This window comes from Schistosoma mansoni, chromosome 4 (assembly GCF_000237925.1).
Source record: "Schistosoma mansoni strain Puerto Rico chromosome 4, complete genome".
In the NCBI taxonomy this organism is placed as follows: domain Eukaryota; kingdom Metazoa; phylum Platyhelminthes; class Trematoda; order Strigeidida; family Schistosomatidae; genus Schistosoma; species Schistosoma mansoni.
The window spans coordinates 7,206,868-7,225,988 of NC_031498.1; the positions used below are offsets into that span (position 1 = coordinate 7,206,868).

A 19,121-nucleotide genomic window follows, 5' to 3' on the forward strand; every position below is an offset into this window, starting at 1 on the left:
GCTTTCTATAACGGTAGTTGACTGAAATCTATTAAAGTTGGTTAATTTTCTAATCTCTCTCTAAGACCGATTTTAATCAGTGATGTGAAAAAATGTAAAATTCTGGAACAGGATTTGATTTTGATTTTGAAGGAAATGTTTCTCTTAAAGCATATTTTACTTATTTAATTTTTTAGTTAAAGTTTTGGATACAGAAGATACTCAAAAGGAGGCATCCTGAAGTCAAATTATTTGCTTAAAGACATAAAAGACATAATTTATTCTAAGATAAGGTATAAGTTATCGTTTTTTATAGCAATCACTCGGTTGATATTTCCTGTAGCAGTTAGACACTTTTGGTGAGATTCGATTTCCTTACTTTCTTATAACTAGAAGGTTTCAGGAAGATAATAAAAATATTACGAAGTAGAAGCCTTCTCCTGGTACTTCAAAAGATGAATTGGATGATGAAATCAAGAAATAAATCTCTTGAACTGAATGAATGTTATCAGCATAGGGTTGTAAAGGTTGTTAAGTTCTTTTAAAGGATACACAAATGAATTCAACTTACAGCTCAGCATTCACTAAAGTATCTTGTTCACCGATATTAGTTTAGTTACAAACTTTGCAAAATGTATTTCGAATACAGAAGTCGCTTTACATCACAAAGTATTACTCACCATAGAAAAAGATTCTAAGTATATGATTTTTTAGACTACATTTCAAACTTGAGCTTAAGTTCAAGACATATGCTATCAAACAAGCTTGGTAATGGGAACACTAGAAAAAGGGTATACAACACATTTTTCTGAAAAAGAATGGTATATGATGCATTAAAGAAAGTGCAATATAAACCCTTTCCTCCACCTTATAACTTTCTGTTAATCGCCTGAAAAGGAAAAATTAAAATTGTTATTACTTTATTAGGGAAACTAAATTGATGAGAGGATAAATATTGAAACCATTCTGGGTTAATTCATTTTTTGTATTTAATTCAGGATACACAATCCATGAAAAGTTATTTACAATCCTATTATACTTCTATTTAGAACTGTACATAGAATAATCAAAGCATATGTTCGTATTTATTACCATTATTATTATTATCATTATTATTAGATTAAACAAACGATGTAAAATAATGTTATAAAATGTTTTGTAAATTTAGAGTTGAAATTAATGAGGTAGTAAATATGATGTGATTCAATCGGATAATGAATGTTTTGTAAAGAGGTTATGGTCGAACGGTCATGTTGAATTATTTGTTTATTAAGTAATTTTCAATAATTGAATGAATTTATTTATTTTTATATTTTTAAGTTCGTTATTTGCAAACTAAGTTACTGTAAATTGTAACTTTATAAATATTGGTAAAAATTAGTCAGCTTACTGTATTTGTAAAATGAGTTCAATCTGTGTTGGATACGAAACAGTTATTTACTTCAGACCAAGGATGAAAGGTTGTACAAGATCATGGATCTATATAAGTTGGACATTAGCAGCGTTGGATGAAGGCTCAGTGGTCTAGAGGTTAAATTTTCTCTCACGAGATCAAAAGTTTTGGGTTTGAGTGTGCTGTACGGGATCGTGGATTGACACAGCTGAGGGGTTTCTTTATTAGGACGAAACGGGCATCTAGGTTTCCAATGGAGGTCTTGCTTAGATCGACTCATGAAATCAACTGAGAAAGAAGAAATATATCTAAGGTGGGAAAAATCTTTATATCGACATATTCCATTAATTTGTTTTAGAATGATATACATTCTAACATTATTCCTGTTACTTCTGTGTTTTTTATTTGTTGCAAAATATGATAAATTACTGAAGGTGAATAATAATAATTCTTTTAAACCACTTCACATTCCTAATGTTTGGTGCTTAATTTTCCATTTATTATGGTATACAGGTTATAGTAACATTTCCTTATTTCATATAAACGACTTTCACTATGCTAGTTTACAGTTGGGAGTTCAGGAGAATTATTCATGAAACGTTTCTTAGAGTATTCATTACAATTTATCACTAGAAACAACAGTTACTGGTACAGGAAAACTTGCCTCATTCTACCTTTTTTCCAAAATTACTTTTCAGTATGGAATAAATAATGTAATCAATGTTTAGTATATCAAGTTACATCACCTTGCCATTTGGAGGTGATTCAAATAGCTTTTTATTGAAATAAAGGCTTAAATCAGTCATCGACAAAACGTATTGTGCAGCGAAGGTCATTATCAAAGAAAGAACGAGGTCCATGCTTCATTCAAAACCTAAAAGACATGAAAACGAATGTGTCACATCCCACTGCGTTTACCAATATAAATGTGTGTGTGGTCACACATACATAGGGAGGAGCAATCGTGATCTGGAAATTGGGTTGGGTGTACATGTACCAAAATGGTTGCAAAAACAAATAGAATCAAATGACCCAATAAGAGTAGAGGATAAACATCCATCATCCTCTATTGCCAAACATGTAAAACAGGCCATAAGATTGATCTTAACTCGGCTTTTGTGGTGTTGCATGAAAGTGTAAAAGGGCGTATACTAAGGTCTATTGAAGCCTTAGCCATTCGAAAATTCAAACCCCCTTTGTGTATTCAAAACAGTTTGTTCTCTCCTTAAACCTACCCTGGTAATATTAGCTTATTATCCAGAGTGATTAGGTTTCACATTATTTTTATTATTATTGTTATCCTTGTCTATTCTTACCCCCCATTTCCAGTCTAGTTGACCTTTTATTTTTATATATAAATGTTCTTAACAAGTATATGTGTGATCAGATTGTTGGAAATGTATTGCGCTAATACATCACATAGTTCTGATAATCTTCGTCTTCTTATTACATTATAGAAAGATAATTAAAATAATTCTCATTTCTCAGTAGTATGCGATAGAAAAGTTAGTATAATTAGTTGAGATATCATCTACACCTTTATTTAGTTAATCTACATCCATAGGAAATATGATCTTGGTAGAAGTTTACGATTTGAATATCTAATCAATATAAAATGTGCCTGGTGAAAAACAGTAAGATTATTTTATGAAGTAATCTTCATAATGTGGTCAATGTCCTGATTACAGAACGAATTTTTATGTTTACAATAACATGTATAAGTTATGACATTATATATGTATGTACCAAGTACTAACGTGTTTCTGACCAGTATACTTTTCTATCAGTTTTTGTTAGATTCTTCGGGATTAAACGAGTGGAGACCTAGTTAACAGAAGTGTATAAAGTTTTAGAAATAACAAGTGATTAATCGAAGTAACGGGTACAAATAATGATATTTAGTCTGAAACAACTAATTTCCATATTTTGTGTTTAATCGGTTTTTGATCAGACAAACTGAGTTTAACATTTACATTTGAAAATAATAAGAAATGTGCAGTCTGATTGTAAACATCATGTTCCCAGTAGAACAAATGGAGAATTTAAAAAAAGTATTTGAAATGAATAATTTCAGAGTAATGGGTTTCTGCTTACAAAGTAATATATAATCATTTCATATGGTTGCTAAAGATACAAACATTTCATATATAGATCAAATAATCTTTGTTGTCTAGTATCATTATGTTTTCGGAACAACAAAAACGCTACTGACATTCATAGCAAAAGAAGACAATGTAAAAACAAACTACCATCTTGTCAGATAGTTATATGAATGTTTTCAAATATATGACCTTATTTAATGTATACCACATCTTAAAACGGTAAGGCATTCAAAATCATCTACTCATATAGGAGAATAAAACAAGAAGACTTTTGTTTATATCAATAAACCATGTAAATAATCAGTAGCATATAGATCAGAAATTAGTCAATATTAACAAAACATAAATGACAGAAAATCAATCAGTTTTGTTTTATTTTACAGCAATTAATTAAAAAACTACAATTATAAAACTAATAAATATCTTGTCCATAAACGGTATTTTAACTTAAAAATTGAAGGATATATATATGGTAACAATTTATAAAATTTAACAAAGTATGAATGACTACTGACTAGCAAAGAATATATTACTCAACTAATAAAATTGTTTTCTTCAATTCAGTTAATAAAAAATTATATTCAGTTAACATTCGAATAATTTATGAATTCACAAATAAGATAATAATTAAAGATGGATAGTGGTTAGCAGTGGAATCAAGGACGCACTTTTCGTCTTATTTAGGACTCGTCAGCTGGATGTACCTGCATCTTAGAGTTGATGTTTACTTTGAGAAGATACAAGTAAACAACACCAAGTGAAGATAATAATTAGTTATCGATAATCGAAAAGTTTTAAAATGAATTTTCTTAATAAAGTTTAATTCTTTATTAGTCCTTTATTACTTGAATTAGTATGTCTAGATGATGATAATATCCTGAATATCTGTAATGGGTAAGTTTCTAAAAAATTAGACAACTTATCTATTTTACGGAATTCTATATTTGAAAATTACTAAATCACGGCTAAGAATATTGAAATCTATTAAAATTATCTAGGTATTATCAATATTTTTTGAGACGTAATTGATGAAAAATGATATTGACTTCAACAGCTTGAGTATATGATTCAGTGACTCACAAATTAACTGATTAGAAACAGAATGTGCTTTCAGGATCCTTTAGAAATGTTTTAGTGTAAAAATTAATATAATAATTAGCACTTTTCTACCTTACTATAGAACATTATTTTAGTAAATAAAATTAATTACAAATACAAATACAATTGTACAGCTTAAGTCAATGAAACCGTGGAGAAGAAAATTTTCTTCGTTATAATTGAAGAGAAAGCTTTTTTTTTCTTTTTCTCAAATACTCGTTTATATTTGGGCATAGTGTTTAAAATATTTTTAGACCTGAACCTGAATTCGAGAAATTTAAAATCCGGATATCAACTCCGGACCTCTCAAAAAAGGGGATGTGGTACATCCCGGGGAGAATAATGAACGGTAACTGATGAAATCGATTTCTGGACTAGCACTGTACATATATTTTCATTGAATAATTGTAAAGTAACTAAACTATTCGTATTCGTCTTCCTCTTATCATAAACTTTATTTTGACCTATAGACTATTATTATACGGTTTATCATTCTTGAGTTATCCTTAGTTCATTAATTACTGTACCCCCTATTCACAGCCACATTTGGTCAAACGTTGTACAAATATTATTTTCTATTTTATGGTACGATGTGGTCAGTTTACTTGATATATAAACTCAGTATGTTTGAGAATAATGATTCATATCATAGAGGCTGTTATTGGTGTTCTGGATTTAACTGGCTAGGCTAGGCATATAGCAGGACTGATAAGTAATCAAGACTGCTCATACGGCTTTTGTGTATCATTGCTCTGATCGATAATTCACTCCTCTCTAATTGGCGGTCTTATCACTCATATATATTATGAGGGCGCGCACTCACACGATATAAAAGAACCTGATCGGGAATAGGTCGGGTTACTAGATTTTTGTTTGTGCGTGACAGTTCTTTCTTTATAAGACAACCTTAGTGACTTTTTCCCTAACCGTACTTCCGCATTAACATTTGCTATTACCTGATTGACTGAAATCACTTTCAGTTTACTAAGCTTGTTTGCCCCAATTAGTATTACCATCAAAACAGAGTTGTCCATTTTCAAATTCTACTTCTGTACAGAACATGTAGTTATACTGAAAGCCTCGTTCTCTCTATTAGCACGTGGATTAATAACATTGGATTATTATTGTAAGACAGACTTTTGGCCCAGTTTAGTTCTTGTTCGTTTGGTTGTATTAGTAGTTTCTGTTTTTTGTAAATAGAATTTTCCGTAGGTGAAGTCGGACGCCCGGATAGCTTAATTGTTCACATTAATGTATAATGAAACAGTGAGTAATTTGTTTTTTAACTTACAGTATGTATTTTAACATTATAGTACTGTTATAAAACCTTCTACATGGTGCCGAATCTAACGATCTGTTCTATATAGAATGAACTGAGTCTTACATTTTGTTTTAATGGCACAAATATTTTAAATGGACTTCCTAATTGTACAACAAAACTTCGTATGGACTTATAAATGTCTATTCTCCTCCAAACAAATCGATTAAAAAGTATTTCTTCCTCATGAGATTTCCAACTTATTTATTTCAAAGGAAATGACCAATCATTTTATAACTATTTTTAAAAAAATCATTGTGGATTACAGCTTGTATATTGAAGAATTCAATGACTTATTCATTGTTTATAATGTACTTGATTAACCTGGGAGGTAACCGACTGAAGCCATGTAGCAGTATTTATAGAATTCAGTACCATTCTGTTAGAAAATCGAATAACTTGTGTCTATGATAATAAGTCAAAGAACTCAATCCAATACTCTTTCATCCAGTTTTCTAAGATAACCTTTTGCAACATCATTTCCAAGGTTTGGGATGTGGCGTTTGTCTACAATTCTCCTTGAGTGGTAGGAGGTTTCATAATATATAATAAGGAATATTTTACTACAGTGCTAACTAAGACTATGTGAATTCATATGCAGATAATTCTTTTTTTCCTGTTCAAAGTTGCTAAGTACTTTAGTCATCTTTTTGGGCTCTCTATCTCTGTGGTTACGGGGGCTTTGGGATGAGGGGAAAGTTAATTGTTTGACACAGTTAACGTTCTGAGTAACAAGCGAAACTATCCGTCAAGTGATTTAGATATTTTAAACTGCCTTCTTATAAAGCTGATTAAAAACTACAGTTTGACATCATTAGATTTCGTTTATCAAAATGATTCAGTGTTTAAATTGTTACTTCCTACACATGTTTTCTTCTAAGGACTTCGTTTTATTTCATATTCATTATTCGAATATTATTCATTTATACTTTCGATGCTAAGATTGAACATTTATTTCGGTTTACTGATTTTAACACACAAATCATTCTCCAAAGTTTTGTTTAATTAATTAAAACAGCCTTCTTGTTTCAACATTCACTGATTGTTTTGAGTCAGTATACAAAAAATCTGTCTTTAGTAATATCTCAGCCCTAAAAGATCCCAGGAAGAATCACATTTTATGGGTTAAAATCAATAATGTAAAGATTTTGACTAAACGCGGAATATTATTGTAAGCATTGAGAAGTAGATAAGTGATCCCGCTTTGCTATGTGATCAATGAACTTCGAATGATTTGAGTTATCTATGTTATCTGAGATATAAATGACAATCACGCTAAAATAATATTGATCTCAACTTGTTCTGATGCACAAAATGGTTTAGAACTAAAAAATTGATTCAGTCAATTACAGTAATAAAGGTGGTTTAATTATTCTGGATTCCTATATAAACACTTATTGTTTGACCTACATTTTGGATGTTACGAATTACAGGAAAATGTGTTGTCGAAACATTCTACTTATATCATCACCGGACTTGTATGTAGTTGGCTTTTTGTGCAGACGCGTAAAATCTTGGTGTGAATTAGCTAGGTTTGCATTGACCAGATTCTAGATCTTCTAATTAAGTGAGGTTACCTGACTTCCTTGCGCCTGTTACCTCTCATGGAGGAGCATAGACAGACCACTGGCATTCTCCGTCCAACTCTGTCATAGACAATTTCCAGTTGTTTCCAGTTGCTATTCATCCTTTTTATGTCTGCTTCCAATTCCAGATACAGTGTGTTCTTCGACCTTCCTCTTTTTCGCTTCTCTTGAGGATTCCAAGTTCGTACTTGCTCATGATGCAGCTTGATAATTTCCGTAATATATGTTCTATCCACTTTCAGCGTCTTTTCTTAATTTCCTCTTCAGATAGGAGCTGGTTTGTTCTCTCCCATAGTAGGTTGTTGTTGATGGCATCCAGTCAACGAACATTGAGTATCCTGTGTAGACAGTTGTCTATAAATACTTGTAGATTTTTACCGATGGTTGTGGTAGTTCTTGAAGTTTCAGCTCCATACAGTAGAACTATCTTGACGTTTGTATTGAAGATTCCCACTTCGATATTGGTTGATAGTTGTTTTGAGTTCCATATCTTCTTCAATTGTAGGAATGCTGTCCTTGCTTTACCAATCCTTGCATCTACGTCTGCATCGGGTCCTCTACGTTCATCGATGATGCTAAGCGGATGCGTGAAACTTTCCATCTCTTCCAGAGTCTTTCCATCGAGTGTGATTGAGTTAGTGTTGCTCATGTTGTGTTTGAGGATCTTGGTTTTTCCCTTGTGTACGTTGCCTACTGATGCAGAGGCTACCTGACTAGTGACAGATAAATTATGATGTTATTCTTAAATAAATTTTGGAATAATTTATAAAACAGACGAAATATTCAATAAATATATTTTTCCTACACTACAAATATAAACGTGTCAAATTTCAAATCATAGTAACAATTATCAATCAAACAAAGCATACGTAAGAACAGCATGTGATTGTTAATGAAGTCAGTTTTCGTTGTATTTACAATGAAATTATCCAAATAGGAGAAATATTTACCTTTATCAGATGATTATATTCATGGTTATATTTGCAAATAATATTTAAATAAAAATTTATTAAAGCAAACAATTTCATTCCAAATAATCGAAAGCAAATCATCGATAAGAAGAAATGATACAGATTGAGCTTGATTCCTAGAAATTGATGAGATAAATCATATTATAGGCTAATTAGAAACATGATGAAATATCAGGTGAAAACAACTATTTATTGAATAGAAAATCGATAAGACTATACTGAATTTGGAATTTGGGTACTTATTTTAGAGTGACTATAATCCTTGCTAGGTATCTATTTATTTTATTTCTATCATCGTTCTCTCGACTGTTGAAAAAAGCCACTGATAAGTGTTGAACCTATCACTGATTATAAAATTACTGTCAAACTAAATAGTACACTTTATGTAACGCATATGGAACTCCGCTTGTAGCCCTTCTGGGGTTACTGTGAGTCCTAAGTCTGGATAAAGCAGCATGGTTTGGTATAGGGTGAGCAAGCTTATCGTGTAGAAAACAACCTTGCTAAAAAACTCTATAAACGTATGTTACTTATCTGGTAAATAGCGAAAATGAAATTGATATAGTACACTTATTTTCTATGGCATCTGTATCAACGAAGAAAGATCCTACTTTCTCCATATATTCAAAAAATTAATAAGAAAGTAGGACATATGGTTTTATTGAAAATAATAACAATTCGTTTTACAAAATGTTAAGACTGAATCTAACTCAATATAGCTTTGAAAGTTGATCAGGTTGAGTTATCAGTTAAGTAAGATGTTAATAATTAACCATTGATTGGAGTCATATTAGTCAAAGTCAAATAATCAATGTATGTGTTTTAATAAAGCGATCAATGTTTTAAAAATGTTCCTATATTCAGCAAAAGGGCAGAATATAAGCTAATTATGATAACCACAATTAGGAATCATATTAATATTCCGTTTCTTGATAAATGAATCCAAAATGTTCTTTTCCAGTAGGGTGGTGTTTTATGGAAATTAATAAAAATTTGGAAAAGGTCAAAAGCTGAAGTGATGTTACTGATGACAAAAAGGGGTAATGTATTGATAATAAATATCAATGAGTTTATGTTTGGTGTTCAAATCAATCAAAGAATACATTTCATTTAAATGATTAAGTTTAAAACGATGAAATATCTGAACAGATTCCGTGTTATATTCAAACATTTGGATTTGTTGAGTATTTGAGTAGTAATATCAGCCGACCACCTGAATCACCTGTGATTTAGACGCTTTTCTATAAATGTCAACTGTGATGACTATTATCACATTACATTTATGTCACCAAAAATGTGAACGTTGAGTTAACTTAAGAACCCAGATTATACAAATGTTCATAATCGGTATTCTGAACAAATGAATTTTGGTAGCAAAAGTAGTCAACCTAACAAAATTGATCAGCAGAAAACAAAAGTACTTTAGAAAACACTAATCATTTATCAGTTAAGAAATATTACGTCGTTTCTGATTCCTCCTAAAATATTTCAATTCCCGCTGGTTAATTATTTCGTTGATTTCCAGATGATATCGTCTAATGTAAAGCTATTCTGAAGTGCTAACTTTATTAATAATTAAATATGGCATCATTCAGAAAACAAATTTATTCGACAAAATATTTTGTGAGTAACTGAAGCAAACAAATTAAAATGATCATAATATGAATATGTAAATTAAAAGTCATTAATTCGTACGGATATCTTTAAACAAAAAGGTAAATTTTATGCTAATGAACAGATTCTACAGTTGTATTACATTCAATAAACAAAATGGTTATTACTATTACCAATTAATGTTCAATGGTTGTTTTCCATTTTATCATCTTTAACAAACTGGTTTCTCAGTTCATTATGTATCTATGTTTATTTGTATGTTTTCATAACTGTAAAAATCAAACCAAAAACATCGTCATAGTTAAGTTCATATATAGGAATAATGTTTATCTTTAAAAAAATTGACTAAAATATTACTGTACAAAATTACTGGACAAAACAGCTTTATTATAGTAAATGATAATTCACGCATATTGTAAGAAAAAGGATCAAACTGAGATTGTGAATACTCTTGTAATGTAACTGTATTGCTATTTCAACTGTATCATATGTTCTGCTCAACATCTAACTTGACATATTTATGATGTCGCTTAAAATTATTTCAAAATAAGCTAAATATATATGTTTAAATACTTTAAGACACTGGAAAGCATCATAACAGAGACTAAACTATCCTGTATAAAACTAAGTTATTTAAAAGTTTAATCCAGTCTATAAATTAAGTTATAAGAATATTTATAGAAGTTTTGTCATATGAAAATAATTCTGAAAAAAAACGCGACTGAGATCTTATTTTGATTTGAGTATTTTTGATTTCACCAAACGTGTAAGCTAAAAACCTAAGCGACTAGTAGTTGTGTTTTAAGTTATGTGTACATAATCCTATATTGATCTATTATCTTCCGGTACTCGTGACTTTTCAAGTACTGTAACTGAATTATTTTTTCAATTGTTTACAGACAGTAATATTGTTAGTTAGACTTTTTAACACTAAAATCATGATTTGGGTGTATCTTATTTAATTTATTCTTTAGCGTAATTGATTTTACACATATGACTATTCTATTGTTTGCTTTATACAATTAGAAAGACAGACAAATATTCTTACATACAGTTACATACACAAGTGAAAGGCTAACATTTTTAAAGCTGATATACGAGAAGAGCTAGTTCATTAATGGAGATAAGTTTATTTATGCTGTTTGTTGGGTTTAATATCTTTTACAAAATAATCTGTTAGGAAAGGACGTCAGTTGATCATTGAAATGAATTCACAGTTTATTATTAAGAACAGCCCTAGTTATTGAAAACGAAAGTAGAATCTTTATACACCTCAGTATAGAGATATAGATGTTTAGATTATTTTAACAATATAAAGATGTGATGACGAACGAAAGTCATTTTGTTTTTTTTAAACTGTCCTTTCGTCTTCATTTAAAATCATCAAGAATTTGTTCAAAGTTTTGGCTGTCTAATATTTTTCTAGTTTGTTATATTGTGTCAACGGACTAAAATATTTGATAGATTTTGAATGTCTTTTCATTATCTTTCATAATATGTGTATATTGAATGTACTCAAAAGGAAACGTAATGATAAGACTTTAAATGTATAAAATAGACTGTAATCGATAAAATGACCAACACTGTGTATTTGAACAATGATCATAAACAGTCGTTACTGGTATCGAATTAGCTTTTGCTAACTTGCATATAGTTTTATTATGGTTTGAAGAAATGCTTTATAGGCTCATTTACTAATTTGATAATCTAAGCTACATAGAATGAATAGCATTTTAAAAATTATCAGATTCATGGAATTAAAAGTTTATGTGATTTTAGATGATTAAACTTTGTAAAATTGACTTAGTAATATTATCCCCCTGAAAAAAAGTAGAAATGTTTCGCCTCATGATGACTTTCTGAAGCTTGTTTAAATAAGATATTCTTCAATACTAACACTTAGATATAGAGATATCAAGTTTATTTTAGTGTATTCACTAAACAATAGTTATTTCCTTATTTATAGAAATTATCAAATCTGTGATTCTTATATAGGTTTCATTATCATGGTTTGACCTGATAATTTTAAATAAATTGATCATTGAATAGATTGCTATTAATGAAAATAGTATATTTGTAATATCTGATTGAATAGAAAATTAAATTTTCTGACACTTCGTGACTCAATGTAGGTCACTTCTTCGGAGAATTATAAACATAATAAATTAACCCTTGTTTAAATAGCACAAAGAAACAAAACAAAAATATTAAGTACAATCGATCGAAAAATACGTCTGACCAATTCAATTTCATGTCATCACGATCAAGATGATTCATATGAGACATGTTCATGTATTTCTTTGTATGTTAATTGATGAAAAATGTGACATTTACAATGTGGAAAGATAGAGTTAAATTTGTATACATGATAATAGTGTGAGATATGAATAGAATTAGACATGGTTGCTCGGACAGATGTTCCTAGTCGGATGGATAGTGGACCTTTCTTTTCTTAGCAATATGGAAGCCTTCTGATACTCACCTTTCTTTGTAGTTGAAATAACCTTTTTGAACTTCAGCGACTCCAAATTAGACCGGCAATAGCAGTCCATGGCATTTTCAGTAACCATCAAGTTGATATTATAATCACCAAAATAATTACAATCAGATATGGTAAGAAAATACAAATTTCTATGGAACTGAACAAGATTTAAAAACAATGGAGTCAAGATGTTTTCGACATTATCATTAACTGATATCATACAACCATATTTATGTTTAATTTACAAATAAAATAGTCCATAAAAAAATAGAACGATTACATCATATCATGTGTCAACTGAATTTACTTAATAAACATAAAACGAAAAGACAAAATCAAAGGTGTGAAAGGTAATTATACACTTGACGAGTTTGAGGAGGATGAAGAATAAATTAAAAATGTGTAGATGGTCATAATGTTTAATTAAAATTCAGGAGATTAAAAACACTATAAGGATATGTTGCAAAATCAGATTATCGTTTATGAGAATTAAGTGTTAGGGCCATGAAAAAAGATGGCTTGCACGTATCTCGCTCACACACTGACTTCAAGTCTTAAAAAAGCAATTGCTAGCACCTCTGCAGCGCACAAGTTATTAATTTCCGCCACTCACGTACAAAATGGTCTTACTGTACAAATGATTTAAAACAACCATATGACCCGAGTTCATAAGATGTTCCTATATTGAACTGTCGATTGATTTTAACTATATGTGGGCTTATTATGTATGATGACATTATTCAAGGTTGTTTAAAAACTCTGAGAAAATGTTACTAGTGGTCTCAATAATTAATACGTTTAACAATCTAATAATATTATATGTTCTCCTGGTTTCTTATCATCATCCAACATATAAAAACGATCTAAAAGTCATTAACTTGGATGTTTCAGTGGATTTTGCCAAATATATTAATTATGTGCACAATGTAGTGTGAGAAGAAGGTAACAATGAGTGTATGTAGTGATTGAGTTGTTTCGATTTTTATATAATATTCTTGTGAGAATAGGTTTGTTACAAATAAAAGTACAACGTCTTATTCTTTATTACTTTTGAAGAGTTTAGATAGGTATTTTTTTACCAGTAGGAATTAATAACAAAACAAATACGTAGGTTATGACCAAGTTATCATAATAGTCATGTACTCATAATGTATTTGTATTTTAATTTACATCGATTCCAAGTGACATGTATTTTTTTCACACTGAGGTAGTCTTATTCCAGGAGTTACAGTCACTAAATGTAAGCGGTGATAAAATTTAAAAAACCATATACCTCACAAGGGTGGGTTACTTCAAGTAGTTCTTGCTCCTCTTATCATAATTCGATAAACTGCCTGTAAGTGAAATGCTGTTGTAGGACCAGTGAAAGGTCACTGAACCCTAGCCAAATCATCCGGCAGTTGGGTCACTAAATATCGAACAGATAATCGATCCTCGTCAAGGTCAAGGACAATCAACGCGCATCAGCTAATCATACGCCATGGACTGGCCCATGCGGCAGTGGTTCTACTTTCGCTTGTATCTACTTTAAATATATTCCTGTAATAATGTCCCTTGTGTTGTACAGTCTTCAGAGTATCCATGGTCCCTTGATACGTCGATGGGCAATCCACGTAAGGTGCTGGTCGCGAGGTGTGACTTCTAAGTTAGTTTATTCGTTACACCGCTCTTGTCTTACTCGAGTAGGCCTTCAATCATTCGACATAGGTCATCAACCTTGATAGTCTACACCGTCAACTTCCGTTTCGGTCTATTTTATTTCCGCTTTACCCCCCTTTTCATTCCATAATATTGCTCATTAACTTAATCTCATATTTTCAGGATTTTTCTTTGGTTTACATGCTTTAAGATGACAGAAGTTTCTATAAATGTTTTTATAACACCTAAGAATATTTAAACAAATGCATAATAATTCTTTTACTGTGGTACTGAAGTTCTAGTTTTACCCTTTTTTGTTTATTCGACGTTAGAATTTTGTGATAACTAACGTGATTTTCTGAAAAGATGGTCCATGGATAATCTTTACATTCTTGATCATTCATAATAATAAAATATGTGATTGAATTATGTTCATTTAGAAAAAAGTGAGACAGGTTTCAGTCTCAGTCATCAAGCAAACATTTGTGTGCTGTTATATCGTGTGCGTGCGTGCCCTCATAATATATATGAGTGGTAAATCCGCCAATTAGAAAGCAGTGAATTTATTGATCACCCAATTATACACACAGTACTTGTCAGTCCTGCTTTCTGCCTAGCCCAGCCAGTTAAGTCCAGAACACCAATAACAACCTCTGCAATATCAATCATTATTCTCAAACATACTGGGTTTATATATCAAACAGACTGACCACATCAAACCATAAAATAGAAAATAATATTTGTACAACATTTGACCAAGTGTGGCTGTGAATGGGGGGAATAGTAACTAATGGACTAGGGATAACTCCAGAATGGTAAAACGTATAATAATAATAGCCTATAGATCAAAATAAAGCAATTATACAATATATACAATATATATATATACAATATATATATATAAATATATATATATATACAATTATACAATAGGAAATATAGATATCACATTGGTCCATAGATAGTTCTCAAAGTTACCATCCATTAATCTCCACGGGATATAACAGTGCAAATTACTGAGGAGTCCCATGTCTGAACGAAACAGATACTCGGTATTTCTTAGTTTGTTAATGTTTATCTAACTGTAGTTGGCCGGAAAATTCGATAGTCTCTATTAAATCTTCATTAGTCATCACAATAATTTATAAGAAAGTTTAGTGGAGATCAAGTTGAAAACAATATTACTCGCCTAAGTGTTTTAATCTGATAACTTCTTTAGGAATTGGTTTAACCTTTAATACATCATCACAGTTTATGTACATATAATTCATTACAACAGAAAATAATTCTGTCCAAAATTATTCACTTCAATATAGAAATAACATTTATTCATTGACTCAGCTAGTTACAAATATATATTGAAAAAATAAAAAAATAAAAATCATTCAACCAAATATTGGAATGTTAAAAATTATGACATATGCAATTAAATCATCCATAATTCTGTTTATGCTCAAATTTGATTTGAAATGTAATATATACGGTCATAAACTAATAAACCATTGTAGGCAAAGATGAATAGTGGCAACAGTGGAATCCAGGATGCGCGTTTCGTCCTATTTGGGACTCGTCAGCTGGATGTACCTGCATCTCAGAGTTGATGTTCACTCTGGGACTCGAACCCAGTACCTTTCGCCATCGCGTTATCCACTCGGCCACTGAGTCCTGATAGCCACTTGCTTGTGCAATTGGGTGAAGTTTAAATTCATCTAGTATTGCTTGTTTAAATCTTCCCAATTTGAGACTGACCAGTTGCAGTCCTAAACATCAATGAGAAGATTCAAATAAACAATACTAAATGAATTTAATAAACGATTGGTTACAATTTTCTCTTACCTGTACACCTATTTTATAATGTACAATACTTTACCAAAAATTAAAAAAAAGTTAAGTAAGAGAAAATAGTATAAGGCAGTGAAGTATTTATGGATTGAAATCAAAGTTCCAATTATATATTTTCTTGTGCCACATACAAATCTCGAAAAATATGATGAACATAATTTTTTTAAAACAATAATTCCGTGAGGAAATGTGAACACTAATAACCAAGATGACGTAATAGAAAGATTATAATAAGAGCAATAACATAGATTTAGTGAATAAGGTACGATGATTAAAATGAAGAAAATGTTTTTGTTACAATAATTAAAGGTCATTATAGGGTTACAGAAGTGTGAAAATAAATAAGGTGATATGATGAGAACTCATAAATAAAATAATGAGAAATGAAAAATGCAGTAATAATAATAATAATAACAGAATGATAATGATATTAAGGCCATGGTAACCATATTGATAAGACGTACTTCTTTTGTATGCATAGTTCTGGTTTAAGCTTATCATATTCACTAAATCTTTCATTGTTGAAACCATGAGTCAATTGAAGCTAGACCACTATGGAAAAGTTGGAAGCACTGGACGGCCGTTTCGTCCTATTATCGGACTCCTCAGCAGTGCGCACCCACGATCCCGCACTCGCGAGATTCGAACCCATGATCTACCAGTCTGAAGCCAGAACCCTTAACCGATAGACCACTAAGCCGGCATCCAACGGTGTTAATGTCTAACTTCAACTGATTCACGAAATTGAGCAACCATTCACCAATTGTCTTCAGTGAGTTGTTATGTCACAACAAACGTGGTTGAACTCCACTGGTCACTGCTATTGTTATTGCCCGTATTACGTGATCTAGTATTATAATCTTTCTATTACATCATCTTGAGTGTTAGTGTTTACATTTCCTCACGGAATTAGTACTTAACAAAACATTTTCATATATATATACTATTGTACAGATTGATAATAAATTTTTTGTATGTTTACTTTCTCCTTTCCATATGAATTTGATAAAATGTCACTATTTTATAGAATTGGACAACTGAAAGATTTTACACTTTATATTTAGAGTCACTTTGAATCCACATATTAGTCAATTATTATAAATTAACTAACGAATATGACACTTTATTAATATAAATGAAGCTAGATTTTCTCAAGATAAATGATTTTCATGATTTTTGACTAACTGTAAGTACTTACTTTGCTCAATTATATCTACAAATTATATTTTCCATTTATAACTATATATGTAAAATCAGTTATTTGCGTCAATTTGAACATGGTTAGAATTCTTAAAGTTTATACTGAATTCAACATTCACTGACTTGATAAACACTAACTCCTGTACATCAGCATTTTGTGAGATTGATTTGGCTTAAGTAAATACAGATGTCGGCTAGCAATAGAATCCAGCATTCGCGTTTCGTCTTGCTTAGGACTCTTCAGTTGGATGTATCTAGGTTCTGTAGTTGGTGTCCACTCTGAAACTCGAAGTACCTTTCACTTTAAAGTCCATCGCGTTATTTAGTGAACTCCACTGCTATCTATCATCCATGTATGCTTAAAATGCTTATATTTACTGACAATATTGAGGTGATCCGCACAGTATGCACACATACCAAAAAACTAATCAGTTGCAGTCCTAAACATCAATGAGGAAATCCAAACAACTAATGTATATGAATTAAAATCAATTTAACTCAAGTTCCTAGGGTTTTTATTCTTTTTATATTATTATTTAAGCTGATAAACACATTTGAAGTATGCCTTTCACAATTAATGATAATATACTTTGGAAATTACTTCTGCTCTTTACAATGTTGTTTAACAAGATGAATTTCCTAATAGAATAAAGTTTATATTATTGTTGAATTTTAACGTGTAAATCGATGACTAGCTAATAGTTACCTTTCATAACATGGTCAGATTCAATAAATTTGACGTATAAACGAAGTCTATTTGGTGTCGATTAGATCGATAAAAAATAACGTATTTTGCAAGGTTGCCACTGATATGTTTGTGCAGATTAATGGAACAAATTATAAAAGACTGAAACCAGTCAAAGAATGAAAGAGGAAAAAGAATGATATAATAGACGTAAACTGAATTCATTATCACTTACTCAATGAATGTAGCTAAACCTATGGGAGTACAAATAGTAAAATTAGGTTTGAAATTTTTTATTTGCATTTAATTAACAAAATGTATACCATAAAAACCACTCACAGTTCTAGTACACTTCTATTTATAACTGTTTAAAAAATACTCAAAGAATATGTCTACATTTGTCATGAAATCAGATGAACGATTTAGAATAGTATCAAGAAGAAGCTTTTCAAATTCTAGTGCTTGAATTAACTAGGGAGTAAATCTGATATAGTTTCATAAGAATATAAATCACGAGTAAGAGTTTATGGTCGTAACTGGAAGAGGTGACGAATAATAATTGAACATTTTTCAAGTGGTTTACTCAAATACTTCTCATAGATGTGTTTAGAACTGACCCAATAATTATGTGTTATCTGTGAAGATAACGACTAATTTGAAGTACAAGCAGAAAATATCAGTATGTTCTGGTCGCTTAGAAGCCTTAATATGACAGTTTGTAACTTTGATTTTCATCTTTGAAGATGTACATGTAAAGTACTGCTTTAAATGTTAAGCTTAAAATTGAACAAAGAAGAAAATATCAATTAACGCTGGGTAAAGCGAGTTGGCTTATCCGCCATCTCCAATGTGGCTACCAGGAATCAGTAGCTGAGTGGATAAAGTGATGGCGTTTGAAGCGAAAGGTACTGGGTTTGAGTCCCAGAGTGAACATCAGTTCTGAGATGCAGGTACATACAACTGACGAATCTCAAATAGGACGAAACGTGCGTCCTGGATTCCTCTTCTAGCCACTATCCAACATTGCATATACATAAATTCTTTCCTAAATTTTAGGTCAGTGGATGATGAAGGTGGAAATATGCAGATTTATATTACTTATTTCCTATCGTTGAATCGGTAATATTTATATGGCAAATACTATTTTCGGTTATAAAATAAGGTTATTCAGACAATCTGTATGACTTATAATTCATATTACTAATTTGCATAT

At 30.7% G+C, this 19,121-nt stretch overlaps 1 protein-coding gene and 1 non-coding gene across 2 annotated transcripts; one reads left to right on the top strand and one right to left on the bottom strand.

Annotated features, from left to right (window-relative positions):
- Positions 1-452: 452 nt before the first annotated feature.
- Smp_198100 (putative homeobox protein SMOX-4) lies at positions 453-560 on the bottom strand (the record flags this gene model as incomplete). Its single annotated transcript, XM_018796682.1, has 1 exon — positions 453-560. One exon carries the CDS (start codon positions 558-560, stop codon positions 453-455), a length of 108 nt encoding a protein of 35 aa, XP_018651800.1.
- Positions 561-18,772: 18,212 nt separating this feature from the next.
- Smp_tRNA_00919_Gln_TTG.1.1 lies at positions 18,773-18,839 on the top strand. The gene has a single exon. It is a non-coding gene (tRNA).
- The last annotated feature ends 282 nt before the right edge of the window (positions 18,840-19,121 follow it).